This window comes from Gymnoscopelus microlampas, assembly GCF_963454915.1.
Source record: "Gymnoscopelus microlampas genome assembly, chromosome: 13".
NCBI lineage: Eukaryota > Metazoa > Chordata > Actinopteri > Myctophiformes > Myctophidae > Gymnoscopelus > Gymnoscopelus microlampas.
In genome coordinates, this window is record NC_139950.1 from 7,478,447 (window position 1) to 7,497,830 (window position 19,384).

Here is a 19,384-nt window from a genome sequence, read left to right on the forward strand (position 1 = left end):
AAACTCACGCCTGTTTGGCAAGTCAATGAAAGAGTATATGTCCTTCGCACTCACAAGATTAGATTTAAAGAGCAATTCCTTGCCCACGTACTCCTACCCGGTATATTTCAACCTTGCCCAGTTATGGACAAACCGGGAGGCGAAAGTAGCTGTCATGTTTGGACATTAGCCACCGGTTTTCCCTCTTCCACTCATGATGTACGTTATTTCTAAAGGTTTACTGAAATGTTCCTTCCACTTACCCTCTGCAGACCTGTCTGCAAACAGTGTACTGAATTTCCGTAAAGATCCTTCACGGTGGAAAAAGATTTCAAACTCTTTCCGATTCGGTAGAACAATAAAAGAGTATATTTCACTCACTTCCAGCCACCTGGTACTGAACAGATACTGTCCGACCACGTTTCTGCTTGGAGGCTCTCCAGAACCGATGAATTTTATCCGAGCCCAGTAGCGACCCGCCCGGTCTTGGGCCTCCCCCTGTGGGGGCATTTTCTCTATGTTTGTGCTCTGCTCACCGTCCTTTCAAGGTGTCAGATATAGAGAAATAGAGATAAAGAGACCGCAGACACCACCGGTGTCTACGGCCTTATTCAATGTCAATGCTCCGCAAAGAACGTTTACACACGCACGAGGGAAAGACCTCCCTTACCTCGTCAAGACATTTTCGCTTTTGTAGATACAGAAGTGACTGTACATGTGTGGCTGGCCTCGGAGAGGTGTGCACACATGTTGCTGCATTATTGTTTCTGTTTGAAGAAACTGTAAACCAGAGGGACTCTAAAGGCCCGTTCAAAGTCCCTAGATGGGTCTTTAACGTGCGTCAGGGGGTGAGGGATTCCGTCCGTTCTTTACGGACACATGCATGGTCGCTCAGGAGAGAGAGATTGCACGTACCCAATGTTGCCATGTCTGCTTATTATAAGCGACTTTGGGCTTATTTTTCGGTATAGTTGCTTGTAAACAAACAAGCAATTTGTATTGGTGGTTGCGGTTTTATTTGGGCTTGTTTCTAAAGTGTAGTTGCTTATTTGGGCCAATTATTATTTAAACCAGTGATTCTCTAATATATATTGTAGATCTGCTATTTTCATATGTGGCCAAGTCGATTATTTTGGGCTTGTTTTCATAGACCTGGTTACTTATTTCTCTCACAAAGTCTGGCAACAGGTTACAATGCTATGAAACTAGCATTGTAGCCCAGTGGTACAACAGGCAAAACGCAGTGAACGTGCGTCAGCCTGACGGTGAATGTCGACTGAACGGACGGAAAAACGGGAGCCGTAAGTGACGGAGGGGGAGTAAAAAACGACAACGCAAGGAGCGCCGGCGCTCGTTACGTATCCTTACGTCCGACTATGAATGATACTTAAGACAGTGACGCAGGAAAAGGCATATTGGATGTTACCTACTGCATTGTCAAAGGTGGAGTACAAGGAATGTCAAAAGATAGACTTCACTGCAGCAAAGACATATAAAGTAAAATAGCAGAGAGCTGTGCTGGTCATGTACAGTCATTTGAGAAACAAAGTGCTAGTGATCGCTCTACTCTTAAAGTTAAGAAAACACAACAGCCAACCAGTGCTGAATTATCATTATTCAGTGCTCTTAGCACAAGTGGATCAAAATCTGCTATTTTGTCACTGATTGAGCCTTATTCAGACAGTTTTGTTCCCAAACCGATGAGTGAAAACTTTCCTCAGGTGTTGACTGAATTGCGAAACGAAGAAGCAGTTCACATGGACTATAGTGATGTCTTGTCTATTTGCAATGATGTTGATTTCTCTACCTGAGGAGCAAGCAAAGGCAGTTGAGGTAGCTACAAGGGATCAAGCTTCTAATCAAGGGATTTATTCTAAACTGTGGTTTCGATTTCGTGCTGGCCGAATTACAGCATCTTATATTAAAACTGCATGCTGCACTGATCCAAACAAACCAGCACAGAGCCTTATCAATAGCGTATGCTATCCTGAGTCATATAAATTTACCTCAAATGCCACTACCTGGGGATGTGCTCATGAGAAATTTGCACGTGATATCTTCATAGATGCACATAAGAAATCTCATGAAAATGTGAAAGTGCACAACACAGGTTTCTCCATAAATCCAACTGTGCCATTCATGGGTGCTTCCCCTGATGGCCTTGTTTCTTTTGATTTCCTCTCATTCCCCCCCTCTGACACACAAGTGGAGGCACGCATTGCTGCTTGTCTGGCTGACATCTCGGAGTGGATGTCGACGCACCACCTGAAGCTCAACCTGGACAAGACCGAGCTGATGTTCCTCCCGGGGAAGGGCTGTCCGCACCAAGACATGGCCATCACCATTGATAATGCTGTGGTGACGTCAACTCGGACTGCGAAGAATCTGGGTGTGACCCTGGACGATCAACTGTCGTTCTCGGCAAACATCGCATCAATGACACGGTCCTGCAGATTCCTCCTCTACAACATCAGGAGGATTCGCCCCTTCCCCCCGGAGAAGGCAGCCCAGGTGCTCATCCAGGCTCTTGTCATCTCCCGCCTGGACTACTGCAACTCCCTCCTGGCTGGTGCTCCGGCATCTGCCATCAGACCTCTGGAGCTTGTTCAGAAAGCTGAAGCTCGTCTGGTGTTCAACCGCCCCAAGTTCTCCCACACAACTATCCTTCTCCGTTCTCTACACTGGCTCCCCGTAGCAGCTCGGATCCAGTTTAAAACCCTGGTGCTAGCCTATAGGGCAGTGAAAGGAACAGCTCCTTCCTACCTCCGGGCTATGGTTGATGCCTACACCCCTGCCCGACCACTTCGGTCTGCCACCTCGGGGCGACTGATTGCCTCGTCACTCAAGGGTCCTACTGGTCGATCGACACGGTCACAACTTTTTTTCTGTTCTGGCCCCACAGTGGTGGAATGAACTTCCCACTGAAGTCAGGACAGCAGAGTCACTGCCCATCTTTCGCCGCAGGCTGAAAACCCACCTCTTCAGGAAACACTACCCTTCCTCTTTGTCTGGCTTACTTGTTGTTAACTAGTTGTACGAACTCTTGTTTTACTGTTGTACTGTTTTATTGGATCTTGTTTAGTCGATACACTTTTTGTATTAGCTCGTGCTCATTTGATTTTGCTATTTTGTCTCATCTGTTTAAGAAAGTAGGTAGCTGATATATAGCACTTTTACCTTAGCGCTAGGTATACTCTTGGTTGCTTGTTTTTGCAGGAAATGCACTTAAGACTTCTGGTGATTAGTAGTTTCGTTCCCTACCTATGTTGAATGCACTTATTGTAAGTCGCTTTGGATAAAAGCGTCTGCTAAATGACTGTAATGTAATGTAATGTAATGATTGTTGTGGTGTCAATGTAATTGAAGTTAAATGTCGTTTCTGTGTGAAAAGTAGATAGTGTATCCTACTTAGAGAAGGATGATGATGGGAAACTAAAACTAAATAAAAAACATCAGTATTTCTACCAGGTGCAAACTCAACTTGGAGTGTGCAAACTGGAATCTGCCTATTTTGTTGTTTGGACAGAGAAGGATCTGCATGTTGAGCCCATTTCATTTGATGCAGAGTTCTGGGGCATGATATGCCAGAAAAGCAAGCACATTTTTTACACAGCCATTATAAGCACATTTTTTACACAGCCATTATGCCAGAGTTAGTTGGCAAGTTCTACACTAGGCTTTCATCTACCATAGCTAATGTGTCCTCAGACTCCTCACAACCTGGAGTATCTGTCTCTGCTGATTCATCCATTCTGCTGAATGGTTCTGATAATGCTGCAAGTACAAGCGGGCAAGAATAAACCTATTGTTCCTGTGACCAAGTTGAGTTTGGGAAGATGATTTTTTGTGACAATGAAAAATGTCATATTCAGTGGTTTCACTATTCATGTGTTAATATCCAGGATGTCAACTGGGTATGCAGTTGGAGGGAGAACAGCAATTTACTAGCCTCACACTCAGCCTGAATTTTCATTTCGTTTCACTCGCCTGAACATATATATATATTTTTAATGGCCGTGGCTAGCGATTCAAGGGCTGGAGCCAGGCTAGCATTTAACACAGTTTTGTCACATTGCATAGATTACAGTCCAAGGCAGACTAATTTGTTCAGGTGTCCACAAGCCACACTTCTTTGCAGCAACACGGTTAATTGTCTTGTTTGAAGGTTGATACTAACAATATGTTGTGATTGGGTGAGTGTTAATTATTTAATTACTAAGATTACCTTAACATGTACAAATATCTATCTATTCTTCCCTCTTATACACCAGAACATATATCCTTGTGTGATGTTTTACTAATGTATATTATTATTAATTATTTTTTAAAACAATATATTTATTGGCATTTTCAGTTGTGTGTGTGTGTGTGTGTGTGTGTGTGTGTGTGTGTGTGTGTGTGTGTGTGTGTATATGTGTGTATATATATATATATATATATATATATATATATATATATATATGTATATGTGTATATATATATATATATATATATATATGTATATGTGTATATATATATATATATATATATATATATATATATATATATATATATATATATATATATATATATATATATATATATATATATATATATATATATATATAAAACAATGTGAAAAACAAAAACAGAAAAAAATAACAAATACAACATTACAAAAACATCTAAATGTGTATTATTTCTATGCCCCATGTCATACAACATTTTTGGCAACTGTATTTAGTATTAGCTAGCTATTACATCAGCTCCACTGTGACTACACAAACAGAAGTTTGAAAGAGTTCCCCTCAACTCAGTCAGTACCAGTGATGTGTGGTACCGCCCCAAAGAAGGAGATTCCTGAACACTGACCAATCAGAGAATAACGGCGTCGCAGAGCCGCTGAAATAAAACGCTGCAGTTTGCTCTTCACAAGCACTCCTCATCTGGACCCCGCCTCCATAGTAAGAAACCATGGCAAGAACCAAGCAGACCGCTCGTAAGTCCACCGGTGGCAAAGCCCCCAGGAAGCAGCTCGCCACAAAAGCTGCTCGTAAAAGTGCGCCGGCAACCGGTGGAGTGAAGAAGCCTCACCGTTACCGTCCCGGTACAGTGGCTCTGAGGGAGATCCGTCGTTACCAGAAATCTACCGAGCTGCTGATCCGTAAGCTGCCCTTCCAGCGCCTGGTGAGGGAAATCGCCCAGGACTTCAAGACCGACCTGCGCTTCCAGAGCTCCGCTGTCATGGCTCTCCAGGAGTCAGCCGAGGCTTACCTGGTCGGTCTGTTTGAAGACACCAACCTGTGCGCCATCCACGCCAAGAGGGTGACCATCATGCCAAAAGACATCCAGCTGGCCCGCCGTATCCGTGGAGAACGTGCTTAAACTCAACCGTTATTGACAACCCCGAAACGGCTCTTTTAAGAGCCACCCAAGTGATCATTTGAAGAGAAACAATTCTCCTTATAATGTACAGTTTAAATAATTGTATAAAATATAACATTTATTGTAAAACCCCCTTCATATTTTATTCTTCGGATATTACACATTAGGTTCCTGGCTATTAAAAGCTTGCATGTTTCTGGTGAAAACTGATTTCCAACTTGAAATGAGACCATGCATGGACCAGGCAAAAGAACAGGAATCAATGTTTTTTTTTTAAGCTTGATTGCGCGCGTGCTTTTATCAGTCGAACCTTGGGGGCACAAGCGGCTATTGAGCCTTTCCTAGTAGTTAAAGTAGTTAAAATATTATGAACACTCTTTTTTTGATAATATGGGTGGCCCTTAAAAGGACCTTTGTTTTTAGAGCAGACTATGTAGTTTACTTGGCGCTGGTGTACTTGGTGACAGCCTTGGTGCCCTCAGACACGGCGTGCTTGGCCAGCTCACCGGGGAGCAGCAGGCGGACGGCGGTCTGGATCTCCCTGGATGAGATAGTGCGGCGCTTGTTGTAGTTGGCCAGTTTGGAGGCTTCACCGGCGATGCGCTCAAAGATGTCGTTGACAAAGGAGTTCATGATGCCCATGGCCTTAGAAGAGATACCGGTGTCAGGGTGAACCTGCTTCATGACCTTGTAGATGTAGATGGCATAGCTCTCCTTCCTAGACTTTCTGCGTTTCTTACCGCCCTTGGCAGCGGTCTTGGTGACTGCTTTCTTGGAGCCTTTCTTGGGCGCTGGTTTCGCAACTTCAGGCATGATCTCTTCCTCATAAGATTGAATATCATATATGATTTCTCAGCGACGTAGCACCAGTATTTATACCATGCGAATGCAAATGAGGTGTGCGACTCCCAGCAGATGATTGGTGCCACTGCTTATGTGACCCACAGAGGGAGGTGTCTTACACTGTCTTTGTTTGAACATAATGTTTTACCGCCTGCATCTATTTGTCCCGCTAGAGCGGCAGTATATTTAACTGGAATTAATAGTTCTCTTCCACGCTCCAATTTCGATCCAGTTGTAACACACTTTCTATGGATGCATAGTTTATAGAGTAGAATCTAGTCCGCCCACTAACTGCAGACTATTGCTACTAATCCGAGATGATAGTTTCCATGATCCATGTCCCTGACCAGTTGTACCACACAAAGCAATCAAACATTTAATTTGATCATGTTCATTATAGCTGGGATGAGCGGGGTCTCTGACTTCAAACACAAACTTGGAGCCGTGTGTACATTTGTGACATGAATTACGTGCGTTACGTTATACTGTCCCTTATGGTCTAGCGCCTGGGTTCGACGCCCGTTATGAGAACTCAATTTATTCATTAATTGTATCAGATATTATGACATGGTGCTGGCAAGTCGGTGTGAATTTAATCTGCATTTAACTGTTATAGTCCAAAGAATAACTGTTTATAGTAGCACGGTCAAATAAAGTCACTCTCTAGACTAGACAATATAGAAAATGCTGGACCAATGGACTTTGGTTTCGCTATAACTCCCTTATCTTAACTTTATAAAGCGTCTTTTAACAATTAAATTCGTGTTATATTACTTATCCGCCTGTAATTTATTGTTTAGCTTGATGGAAGATGTTCAAGTCCAAAGTGAGCTGTACACCCCCAACTTGTACTGTCCTGTTATGAAACAATAAGTGGTATATTGCATCATGGCCACAACAGACTACCTTTCCCTGATCCAACCCTGCCCCCCACTGGCGGCTCTGTGAATAGCATACATATAATGAAAACGGACAGGTTATCTTGGCTGTTTACGAGTAGAGAAGCCATGCCATTATTTTGACTGGCCTCCAATAAAACTAATTCCAATGGTAGGAATAATGTGATGTCGAAATTGTGAGCGGGCCCCCACAATAGGGCATTTTATTCAAATAGGACGATTCAAAGCTCGAGTCTGCACTCGAATAGTTAAAATGTGGGGAGATCTAATCGCTGTACATAAAGCATTGTTATCTTGCCTTTACACAATGCAAACTGCTACTTAGGCCCCCTGCCTAAGTAAGTAAATTTCCTTAAGTTGCTCACATTTGATAATTGGATTGAACTCTATCAAGTCAATGTGGGTGGCTCTTAAAAGAGCCTTTGGGTTGTTGATAGTCGAATCAGTAATTTAACCTCCGAAACCGTAAAGAGTGCGTCCCTGTCTCTTCAGAGCATAGACAACATCCATGGCGGTCACGGTCTTTCTCTTGGCGTGCTCGGTGTAGGTGACGGCGTCACGGATAACGTTCTCCAGGAAAACCTTGAGGACACCACGGGTCTCCTCGTAGATCAGACCGGAGATACGCTTCACACCGCCACGGCGAGCCAGACGGCGAATGGCGGGCTTAGTGATACCCTGGATGTTATCACGAAGGACTTTGCGATGACGCTTGGCGCCTCCTTTCCCAAGACCTTTACCTCCTTTTCCTCGACCAGACATTTTTCAAATCAGTTGAAGATTCTAAACTGAGTGCTTTCTCTCTGCAAAGCCTCGAGTACTTATCTGTGTTCTGAGGACGTATAGGAAGTCAGGCAGCCTGCTTTGCACTGGGCGTCGCCTAAAAAGCTGCAGCCCTCCCCCTCCCCCCTCCCCCACACACACACACACACACACACACACACACACACACACACACACACACACACACACACACACACACACACACACACACACACACACACACACACACACACACACACACACACACACACACACACACACGCACTGCCACTTCAAACTTATTATACATTGTATAGTTGCTTTTTTCCTTCTTCCTTTTTTAAGAATGCCACATTTAAATCTAAGTAAACATGGGTGAATATATGGTACTAATACCATATATGTAGGATAGTTTTGCAAACTGCAAACTGCAAATAAAGTATTCAATCAATCAAACAAAACAATGACCTCCAACGGTTATATTGTGCATGGTTATAAAGCTGAGACTTGGTGGAAGCAATGAACTATTCCCACTTATCCGGCATACCATGTATACCATGTATTTTTAAGAATACTGTATTATAAAATCATTGTAAGCCAGGCATTGGGATAAAGCGGTCAACATAACAAATACATATTTTTTGTTTATTGTTTACATTTACATTGTTTTGTTTTTCAATATAAAAACACTTCATGGGTAGGTTCACAGTCACACAAAAAAAACATCTCTTCAACGTGAATAGTGAAAAATATACATAATACACAGCAATAGAGAACATACAGTAATATCATTTATGCTATTTACTCATGACAAATAAATGTTACACGTAGAGTAAATTAGTGTCTGATATGATGTAGTAAAGACAGACTTCTCAGACAACAACCTAAAAACAGTATGTCAATTATAGAACAATGTAGGAGGATTTCTATGCATGTGTGCACGCTTGATGTGACACTTGATGTGTGCAGATTAAACAAGTTCCATAGTCCAGTAGAATGCTACTATCGGTATCTATCTATCTATTTACACTGCTACGTTAAAACAATGGAGAAAATGGGATCCATGATGACTGTGTGCAAAAGTTATATCTGATCATTATATGTTTATAACATCATATGTTACTGTTTAAACGTTGTGGACGATGCTATTCTTGTCTCCCTTATAAAATAGAACATTTATTTCAATGGGACGAAAATGTATATAGATTATCCATGCTACAACAAAACTGTTGATGATGAAAACTATTGATGTGACACTTGATGTGAAAGATACTTGTGTCCCCCCCAGCTTTTTTTCTTGAATGTATTAATTGATCTGAGAGACAAAGATATGTTTTAATTATTTTTGGGGGTGTATGTGAATATATGTGAATAAACGTGTGGATGTATACTACTCATTGCTGTGTATAGTAGGTGTACTCAAGTAACATGTTGAATGCATTGCTTTGTTGTACTTCTACATTGCGTTATTGTTTTACTTAAAGGGCCACATCACCCATTTTCATATAATTGGTCCTCTATTGCTCATTTTAATATGGTTAAAATTATTATGGGGTGGGGGGGGTCACTCAAACGTGACGGTGTAGACAGGATCTGGCATGAGAGCTGAGGAGACACAGCCAACTCCAAAACATGCAGCCCCCCCCCCCCCCCCCCCATTTTCTAAATCTGCTATTTTTGAATGTAGCAATATAATATGGATCAAGCGGTCAAAATTATTGTGACGCCATATTAACTAAATGACCACATTTGAGAAATAGGAAATAAAAACTCTCATAAAAAGTTGTGGTTGGCTCTTAAAAGAGCCTTTTGTGGATAAAGGTGGAATAGGTTTATGACAATTTACTTCTTCTTGGGAGCTGCCTTCTTTGCTGCCTTGGGTTTGGCTACCTTCTTGGCTGGGGCTTTCTTGGCTGCTGCGGGCTTCTTGGCTACTTTCTTGGGGCTCTTGGTGGCTTTCTTCGGGCTTTTAGCTGCTACCTTCTTGGCGGCAGGCTTCTTGGCTTTCTTCGGCGATTTCTTAGCGGCTACAGGCTTCTTTGCTGCTACCTTCTTTGGCTTTTTAGCCGCGGCGGGTTTCTTGGCAGCAGCGGGCTTCTTTGCCTTGACAGCTTTCTTGACAACAGGCTTCTTCGCCTTTACTGCTACAGCTTTCTTGTTCATCTTGAAAGAGCCAGATGCGCCGGTACCTTTGGTCTGAACCAGAGTGCCTTTTGCTACCAGGCTCTTGACGGCGATCTTGACGCGGGCCTTGTTCTTCTCAACATCGTAGCCGCCGGCAGTCAGAGCTTTCTTGACCGCAGCCAGGGACACACCGCTCCGTTCCTTGGAGGCGGACACGGCCTTGACGACAAGCTCAGCGACGCTGGGGCCGGTCTTCTTGGGTCGGGGAGCTGCCTTCTTCTTGGCGGCCTTGGCCGGAGCCGGAGCTGGTGCGACTTCTGCCATGATTCTATCAGATTCGGGTAGGAGCTTGTCTTAACGTAAAGTCTCGGTACGGTGGACTAGACTGGTGGTGAACACAGTGAAGGGGCTGGACTTAAACACAGCATGAGAACCATGTAGAGTCAATGCACACAGAGTCCCTCTTCTCTAGGTGGCTTAATGTGCCACTTGTGTTTTCTCCTCGACAAAAAACAAAATATTATAAACGACAGTGTATATTATGAAATGTAACAAAGGGCACACAGCTAGCACACTTGTGCCTTTTTGTCATGAACATTATCTGAGACGCGAAGAACGCTCTCGTTTTGTATTGATAGGCTCAACACCTCACTCTTCAACGGGCAAAACACAATTCCCCCATCCTTTTCCTTCTAAAGCAATGTTAAACGATGTTACATTAACACAAATCCTCGTAATCCTCTTTGCAGACATACCCGACGACAGGATAACATAAACTATACTCTTGTTTTATTATCCGTTTAGTTATAAATAGAAGGTTTTCTGACCTTAGTAAACACACTCCAGTTGATGGCAGCAACTCCCATTGACAGCTATTGAATGGTGGAAAGCTTTGTTCATTTGTGGTCAAATAACTTACTGTGAGTAATAAATCTGATCAAACTAAAGCAAACAAAATAAAGCTTATCTTATACAATCAACTGTCGCTGTCTGTACCTTGCTTATGGACACAGACATGCTGGTACACAAGCCAGTACATGCCCATCACATTTTAAAACTCCATGATACAATGTATATCCTGCTGCATCCCGTGTTATGATTAATTCATCATTGCGTTCTGTATGAAAACAGTGGAACTGCCATAGCAAATATGTCCATCCCCATATCAATTAGGCCTACCTTTATAGCAGCATGGGACAGAACTGTTCAGTAAACATATCACAAGTGAACTGTTGCTGTAAGTTATTTTCTTTGGTAAAGCTGCCTGGGAGCAAATATATATGTATTACTCATATATTTGAATTGGCACATCGTCTGATTATGATTGATTGAATACTACATTAACAGTTTGCAAATAGCACAGTGGTACAATGATGCTAAAAGGATAACACAAAAAGCCCTATATGGGCTTGTTTCCATTACAACACAAGTAATCAATCAACATAATCAACACTATAGCAATAAACGTATATGCCCAGTAAACAGTTTAGGGGGAGGTCATTTCTGGTGTTAGGCTTAGATTACTTTTCTAGGACCAGTTAGTAATTAATTCTGCTATTTTTTATTTAACTTTAAATGCAGACTTGGGGAAAAGGCCATTCCACATTTGTTTTCACAACACATTAGGGCCTACTCACAACAAAGAGTGTGTGTCTTAATATTTTTACTTTTGCAATTCCATATCCAAATATTGTTAATGGTTCCTTACATTCTGGTGTTCTTTCCATTTTGCTGCATTTTAACACCCTTGCCAGATCAATCTTCAGTTTATACAGTACATGAAAGATGGTCATTTTCAATGAATAAACAATAGCGTGAATGAAGTGTGTTCTACTGTTGCAGACAAAATGTCTTTTTAATATACTTTAAGAATTGTAATTATTCAGGGTTTACAAACAATGTACAGTTACATGACATGTTAATAAGCATGTCAATACATGTTAATAGACACTTCAATACATGTTAACAAATAACATTTTTGTTGTTTGCTTTTTAGACAAAATGTCCACCTCTGGTCATTGTAATATGCCTGTTAATATTAGACCGTTGACCGGCCCTACTCGGGAACAATGGCAGTTGGGGAATACGTCATGCACCAGCCCCACCTGTTCATGCAACGACCGTTAGCAGATTACCCGACTCCCGTTGTAGCCTACCCGTCTGTCTTTGTCCCTATAATGCCTATGCAGATGTCGGACCCGCCAATTGAGCATATAGATACTCATTGAAAACCCACACATCTATTAGTCCTGGTGACGGATTTTATTTTTCACTATATGTATAGTTTTTTTTTTGCAAACAAAAACGTGGCCCACTCACACATTAGGATAGCAGTCACCAGAACCAGGGGAGATAAGTTATTTGGAGTTTAGATATGAGGCGAGACCCCAATCACATAGTCCAGTATAGCAGATTATGGGAATTGCAGATTTCCCTTTATAACATTATAAATGTATATACACTAACGTTTATATTTTCACTGCTATAATTACAGCCATAATGGTATGGCTGACAGTTTTAATAAGTGGAAATCTTTTACAGAAAAAAGTGGGTGGCTCTTAAAAGAGCCGTTTTGGGGTTGTGACAGTATCAGATATGTTTAAGCACGTTCTCCGCGGATACGGCGGGCCAGCTGGATGTCTTTTGGCATGATGGTCACCCTCTTGGCGTGGATGGCGCACAGGTTGGTGTCTTCAAACAGACCGACCAGATAAGCCTCGGCTGACTCCTGGAGAGCCATGACAGCGGAGCTCTGGAAGCGCAGGTCGGTCTTGAAGTCCTGGGCGATTTCCCTCACCAGGCGCTGGAAGGGCAGCTTACGGATCAGCAGCTCGGTAGATTTCTGGTAACGACGGATCTCCCTCAGAGCCACTGTACCGGGACGGTAACGGTGAGGCTTCTTCACTCCACCGGTTGCCGGTGCGCTCTTACGAGCAGCCTTGGTGGCGAGCTGCTTCCTTGGGGCTTTGCCACCGGTGGACTTGCGGGCGGTTTGCTTGGTTCTTGCCATTTCTCTCTGTCTGACTCTATAGAGTAGAGATAGAAGTTGTGATGAAACGAGCGCAAACTCCTGCACTTTATCTCAGCGGCTCTGAGACGCCGTCTTTCTCTGATTGGTCTCTGGTCAGGAACCTCCTTGTTTGGGGAGGAACCAGAGTTTAGACTCGGAGGAACCGACACGTCACGAGTCTAGTGCTGATTGGTGGGGCGCTCATACACAGTCAGCCCGCGCTCTCATTCATGGTCAGGAACCTCCTTCTCTGGGAGGAACCGTTCAGGCCACCTAGTAGTGATTGGAGGGGAACTCATACACACTCACCCCGCGCTCTCATTCATATTTATGATTGGTGGGGCGCTCACAGACAGTACTGAGTTGAAGATATAAAAGGCTTCGTGTTCCTTTCCACCGGCACATTTCTTCGTAGGTTAACTCAAGAAATAAAATTTAAAAAAATGTCAGGAAGAGGCAAGACCGGAGGAAAGTCCAGGGCCAAGGCGAAGACCCGCTCATCTCGTGCCGGGCTCCAGTTCCCCGTTGGTCGTGTCCACAGACTGTTGCGTAAAGGCAACTATGCTCAGCGTGTCGGTGCCGGCGCCCCGGTCTATCTAGCGGCTGTTCTCGAGTATCTGACCGCTGAGATCCTGGAGCTGGCTGGAAACGCAGCCCGTGACAACAAGAAGTCTCGTATCATCCCCCGTCACCTCCAGCTGGCCGTCCGCAACGACGAGGAGCTCAACAGACTGCTGGGTGGAGTGACCATCGCTCAAGGCGGTGTGCTGCCCAACATCCAGGCTGTTCTGCTCCCTAAGAAGACCGAGAAAGCCGCCAAGAAATAAATCTCCTTGATTCGACACTGCAATCCCCACAAAGGCTCTTTTAAGAGCCACCCACTGGTTCAATGTAACGAGTCAAATCCTTTCTAATGCCCCCGAGGGGAAAGACGAGAACTGCATGCGATCATAATTTATACGAGGAACTATGTCTCTTTAATATCGTGACAAGATGCATCTCTACGGCCCTCCCCCTTCAAACTAATGTAAATTGACTATTAATAATATCCAAACGGCAACCAACGTGTCGCGCGCCATGTGGTCATTCCAGTTTTATGGCGCATAATGACTAAATGTTAACTTTGGGTTCTATGTTTTTTATATAATCTGCACATGCATTTCCTGCTAGTCTAGTGGAGCTGCTGTAATAGCTAATACTAAGTCGTTGTCAGCAGACTTCAAAAGCATTGTTGTACGACATGTAGAAATAATACACAAAATTATGACGCGAGGACAAATGTTAAGTCTGAGAAATACAATAATTAACACATATTGATGTTCCCATGAATCTTTAATGTCTCATACAAAGGACCCTGCAGCCATATTTATAAAATAATACTCTGACTGCTTATTCCATTTTTCTGTCATTTATTTATATGGATTAAATTCTCTTCACCTTTTCCTATACTTAATTCTGCACTGTGTAGATCGCATGGTCTCACTTTTATATAGCTTAACCACGAGGCACTGCTTTACAGAAGCCAGGTTTCATGTATTCCTAGTTACTCATGGTCCTTTATTCACCATGTCGTCTGATGTCATCAAACAAGATCTGATGAATGACAGTAGTCAGCTGAACAAACCCAGTTTGGCGAGCAAACTCTGTGGTTGGCCATTTGCCTAGTATTTGGATACCCTTTCTTGAAAATATGGGTGGTCCTTAAAAGGACCGTTGTTTTTATAGCAGATTAACAGTTTACTTGGAGCTGGTGTACTTGGTGACAGCCTTGGTGCCCTCAGACACTGCGTGCTTGGCCAGCTCACCGGGGAGCAGCAGGCGGACGGCGGTCTGGATCTCCCTAGATGAGATGGTGCGTTTCTTGTTGTAGTGACCCAGACGAGAGGCTTCACCGGCGATGCGCTCAAAGATGTCGTTGACAAAGGAGTTCATGATGCCCATGGCCTTGGAAGAGATACCGGTGTCAGGGTGAACTTGCTTCATGACCTTGTAGATGTAGATGGCATAGCTCTCCTTCCTGGACTTTCGGCGCTTCTTTCCGCCTTTAGCGGCGGATTTGGTGACGGCTTTCTTGGAGCCCTTCTTGGGCGCTGGCTTGGCAACTTCAGGCATTGTAATGACACTCGACGACTAGTGGCAAAGAATGAGTACCGAACGAGTTATCGCACCAGTATTTATACAGAGCCATGCAAATCTAGTGTGTGACTCCCAGCACAGGATTGGCTGATCTTGCCACAAAGAGGGTGGTGTCTTTGCTTCTGCAAAAATGTTTTCCCGCTCGTATGCCCTATTGTCCCTGTAACATTTTGAGGAACGTGTAATGAGGGATGTATAATTTATTTCAAAAGTCTTTTGGTTATTGTTATGTTTCTGCTTTGATCTTCAAACTATAATACTATAGACTATAGTGTGTCATGGTTACTACTGTTGCTTCTATGACACCCACATTTCCTCATGGGGATCAATTAAAGGTCTATAGCCTATATATATATATATATATATATATATATATATATATATATATATATATATCTGTCTATTCATTGAGACAATGGAAATATTCCCAATAATGTAGAGACAATACACTTCTTATTGTCAATAAATTACTAACAGCAAAAAAATAATAAAAACTATTATTATTTGTTGAATATTGCTCATCATTGGTAACCATGATGATATAGAACAATGGTTCTCTCTCTCAAAGTGGGGTCCGGGGACCCCCAGGGGTCCGTGAAGGGGTTCCCCAGCCAAATGAGTTAAATAGCACCAACATCACTTTAACCACTTAAACCCGACGTACATCGGCTGTTTGAAAATCAGCATCAGCATCAAACATCTTGGTATATTTTTGGAAACATTCTAATAACATGCATCTTGTATGTGGGTGTGATATAGAATTATTGATCTTCACCTTTTCAGGTTGATGTTCTCATGTTGGTACCTGATTCTAGCTCTTCAGGCTGATTGATATTAATTAGTTAATTCATTATTATTAATTGATCATGTGTAAACATGATTATCTTCGTCTATGCTTAGAAAGCCAAAATAGAGAACCTGGTACACTGGCAGCATGGTGTGTTGTTTGTATTATTCATTCCTAGACTGTTTATTACTTCAAAACAATGAAAGGCGAATGGAATTTGTTGTCATCACTCCATGGTCATTGTAAAAACTGTATTCTGAGTATTCCAAAGTATAGGAAGATAACGATGAGTTCCCAGGCCTCAGGTCCCACCTGACAGAAGCTTTCTGCTGAAGCCAGCAGAACTGTTGAGTTCCTGGCAGCCATTATATTCTGCCACTATATGCCACTGTCTTCTCAACCACTTAACCCCTCAATTGCAAGGTTGGCCTGAGTTGGCTGTGTGTTTTGTAGTGTTTAATGACTGTAACTGTGATGACAATCTTTGTACCCTAATGATGTACATATTTCATAAGAATATGAACTGTGTATAGTGAGTTAATTAGTTTCAAACGTATTCAAAAATGTTCAACATTTCAAAAACATCAGATCTACAGGCTGCAGCATGTCGTGAGCTTGCAGATCTACTTTCTTTTAAATACGTTTAAAATAGGGTTTAAGTGGTTAAACTGACTTTGATACCAATGTTACTGGGGGTCTGGGGATCTTGGGGGCCCCCTGGAAGGGGACCGTACCTATTGACCCCCCTGGAAGCCCCTCCGGACTCAGTTTGAGAATCGTGACCACAACCTTTCAGATGTATCAGGTTGAACTTATTGTGCACATACAATTGAGAATGAAAACAGATCTCTGGCATGTGCCTGTAGTTCATTTTGTTTTAAGAACGTCAACTTCCAAGTGACTTGCTTTCAGTCATTCATGCCACTGGGCTCCACAGTCAAGCCACTAAACCCTGCACTTCCACATCTGTAGGCTAATTAACACTTCCACTACAAAACTTGTACATTTGATATCAGTGAACATATTTCATTATAGAAAACTTCACCGTTATGGGTTCCGCACCAAAGGTTACTTTTGGTCCCATTGTTATTTGAGGAAGTGAGTTCAATTAATAGGTGAAAAGATGATGAGCTATGGTTTTATTAGTAAGACTCTGGGTCAATGTTTTCATTTTTATTAACTATTACCGTACAATGATTGGTTTAATTTCAATTGCCTTTCAATGTCTTTTCTTGTGAGGTTCACAATAAAGAAAATCCTATTTAGAGTGCAATCTTTGAATCTTATGATGTAAATGTTTTGCTTTATAACAAATGTACTTTTTGCATGCCAATGTTATCATCCTCAAAGAACAATTATTCTTGTTCTTAGAGTAGCTTATCAGAATCGGTAACTTTAATTTAATTGTCTGTTCACAATGTATGCTTTGAATAAAAACGAACTCTTTCCCAAAAGTATTGTGTTAAATTCTTATATGGTGAGAAAAACATCAACAGTATTTGTAAATGCAACTACCATGATCCACAGATATTCACCATTAACTGTTAATTGTTTTACGACCCACACAAATTGGTGCTATGATTTGAACAAATATATGTATTAGATGCATTGTAAATAGTATATTTGAAAATATACACTACTAGACGTTATAAAATGTTGCATTTACCTTCCCCACGTAAACCAGATCACCAAAACTGCCTTTTCAATATTGCCCACATCCGGCCCTCTCTGACATTTTCAGCTGCCGAAACACTCATTCTTGCATTCATCACATCACCTCCAAAGAATTTAGCTGCCCACCTGCTCATCAGTACCCACTCCAAAGACCATCTTTTCTATTACACCTGTCTGAGTGAAATGTATACAAGCAGCCTTTAATTGAGGAAGTGAAGTTCAGTTGATGTAATCTGTTATACAGGTTACCTGCCTATCCTCAGTTTATTTTTCTCATCGTCCTTTTTTTCTATTCCTGAAAACAACAAAAATGGAACTGGAACCTGCACAAATATTTGAAGAAAAGAGAGATAGAGAGAGAAACATAAGAGCTAAACTGAGTCAGTTTATACTAATTAATGGGAGGGGGGGGAGTTTTAGCATTAATATTAATCTTAAAACTCACCTCTTCAGACTCCACTTTAGCCATAGCCTTGACGACCTTGCATGTTTATATGCCAGGTTCATTTGTGGAACAGGCATCCTATAGTTTGTATAGTCAATGCAGTTTATTTTTAGCGGCGCTAGCTAGCGGGTCCTGCTCTATACCTGACTTTGTCCGTGTTCACCGTCAACGCTCTGATTGGTCAGACCCGTCAACGCTCTGATTGGTCAGACCCGTCAACGCTCTGATTGGTCAGACCCGTCAACGCTCTGATTGGTCAGACCCGTCAACGCTCTGATTGGTCAGGTGCATCAACAAAGTGATTGGTCAAGCTTCACGTGACACATGGCTATAAACACATTATAAACACATATCGATGACAAAATGTATCAAAGGCGCCGCTACCTTCACACAGGGTGTGATTTTTTGTATTCTAGATTACTAGCTCTATATGCATTTGATGTATTACCATTATTTACCTTGTTTACTGTAAGGAGCATTAAAGGTGGCAGTGGGTGCAGTTTACTAGACCAGTGTATAAACAAACAAAGTCCAATGTTTATAGACTACCATCCTCCATATTTGGAAAAATAGTTTTATAATCCAGAACTAATTGCCCAGTGGACTTCTAAATTAGGTTACCAAAATAGCTCCTGAATTCAAGAAGTCTACAGGCCAATTACATTCACATTTAAATTGGCAATGAATGCCCACACATGGAATAACTCTTCAAGTGAGAATATGGGCGGTCCTTAAAAGGACCTTTGTGATTATGTCAGAGTAAGAAGTTTACTTGGAGCTGGTGTACTTGGTGACAGCTTTGGTGCCCTCAGACACGGCATGCTTGGCCAGCTCACCGGGAAGCAGCAGGCGGACGGCGGTCTGAATCTCCCTGGATGTGATGGTGGAGCGTTTGTTGTAGTGAGCCAGACGAGAGGCCTCGCCGGCGATACGCTCAAAGATGTCGTTGACAAAGGAATTCATGATGCCCATGGCCTTAGAGGATATGCCGGTGTCAGGGTGGACCTGCTTCAGGACCTTGTACACATAGATGGCGTAGCTCTCCTTCCTGGTCTTTCTGCGTTTCTTCCCACCCTTTGCGGCAGTCTTGGTGACGGCTTTCTTGGAGCCCTTCTTGGGCGCTGGTTTCGCTGGCTCAGGCATTCTGTTAGAACTCGAGGAATTGCGGCTGCAAATGTCAAACAACAGGGTTGTTGCAGCACTATTTATAGCTAGCCAATGCAAATGAAGTGTGCGACTCCCAGCATATGATTGGTTGAGCTGTATCTGCACCATCACATGCTCCACAGAGGGTGGTGTCTGCTGCCCAGTGTCAGTGGTACATGACTATGTATTACTTGAGTATTACCACATACACATTT

The 19,384-nt window shown here is 42.5% G+C and overlaps 8 protein-coding genes across 8 annotated transcripts; 2 read left to right on the top strand and 6 right to left on the bottom strand.

The window, feature by feature from the left end:
* Positions 1–4,932: 4,932 nt before the first annotated feature.
* LOC311058863 (histone H3.2) lies at positions 4,933–5,343 on the top strand (the record flags this gene model as incomplete). Its single annotated transcript, XM_084076390.1, has 1 exon — positions 4,933–5,343. One exon carries the CDS (start codon positions 4,933–4,935, stop codon positions 5,341–5,343), a length of 411 nt encoding a protein of 136 aa, XP_083932516.1.
* Positions 5,344–5,781: 438 nt separating this feature from the next.
* On the bottom strand, positions 5,782–6,156 carry LOC311058408 (histone H2B-like; the record flags this gene model as incomplete). Its single annotated transcript, XM_084075845.1, has 1 exon — positions 5,782–6,156. The coding sequence occupies one exon, from the start codon at positions 6,154–6,156 to the stop codon at positions 5,782–5,784; it is 375 nt and encodes a 124-aa protein (XP_083931971.1).
* A 1,379-nt stretch (positions 6,157–7,535) lies between these two features.
* LOC311058753 (histone H4) lies at positions 7,536–7,847 on the bottom strand (the record flags this gene model as incomplete). The annotated part of the gene is made up of 1 exon (XM_084076222.1): positions 7,536–7,847. The coding sequence occupies one exon, from the start codon at positions 7,845–7,847 to the stop codon at positions 7,536–7,538; it is 312 nt and encodes a 103-aa protein (XP_083932348.1).
* Positions 7,848–9,689: 1,842 nt separating this feature from the next.
* Positions 9,690–10,295, bottom strand: LOC311058371 (histone H1-like; the record flags this gene model as incomplete). The annotated part of the gene is made up of 1 exon (XM_084075808.1): positions 9,690–10,295. The coding sequence occupies one exon, from the start codon at positions 10,293–10,295 to the stop codon at positions 9,690–9,692; it is 606 nt and encodes a 201-aa protein (XP_083931934.1).
* Positions 10,296–12,556: 2,261 nt separating this feature from the next.
* On the bottom strand, positions 12,557–12,981 carry LOC311058472 (histone H3.2; the record flags this gene model as incomplete). Its single annotated transcript, XM_084075933.1, has 1 exon — positions 12,557–12,981. The coding sequence occupies one exon, from the start codon at positions 12,979–12,981 to the stop codon at positions 12,571–12,573; it is 411 nt and encodes a 136-aa protein (XP_083932059.1). The 3' UTR covers positions 12,557–12,570.
* A 443-nt stretch (positions 12,982–13,424) lies between these two features.
* Positions 13,425–13,808, top strand: LOC311058995 (histone H2A-like; the record flags this gene model as incomplete). Its single annotated transcript, XM_084076563.1, has 1 exon — positions 13,425–13,808. The coding sequence occupies one exon, from the start codon at positions 13,425–13,427 to the stop codon at positions 13,806–13,808; it is 384 nt and encodes a 127-aa protein (XP_083932689.1).
* A 910-nt stretch (positions 13,809–14,718) lies between these two features.
* Positions 14,719–15,138, bottom strand: LOC311059420 (histone H2B-like; the record flags this gene model as incomplete). Its single annotated transcript, XM_084077348.1, has 1 exon — positions 14,719–15,138. Exon 1 carries the CDS (start codon positions 15,091–15,093, stop codon positions 14,719–14,721), a length of 375 nt encoding a protein of 124 aa, XP_083933474.1. The 5' UTR covers positions 15,094–15,138.
* Positions 15,139–18,791: 3,653 nt separating this feature from the next.
* LOC311058423 (histone H2B 1/2) lies at positions 18,792–19,171 on the bottom strand (the record flags this gene model as incomplete). Its single annotated transcript, XM_084075860.1, has 1 exon — positions 18,792–19,171. Exon 1 carries the CDS (start codon positions 19,164–19,166, stop codon positions 18,792–18,794), a length of 375 nt encoding a protein of 124 aa, XP_083931986.1. The 5' UTR covers positions 19,167–19,171.
* Positions 19,172–19,384: the final 213 nt, after the last annotated feature.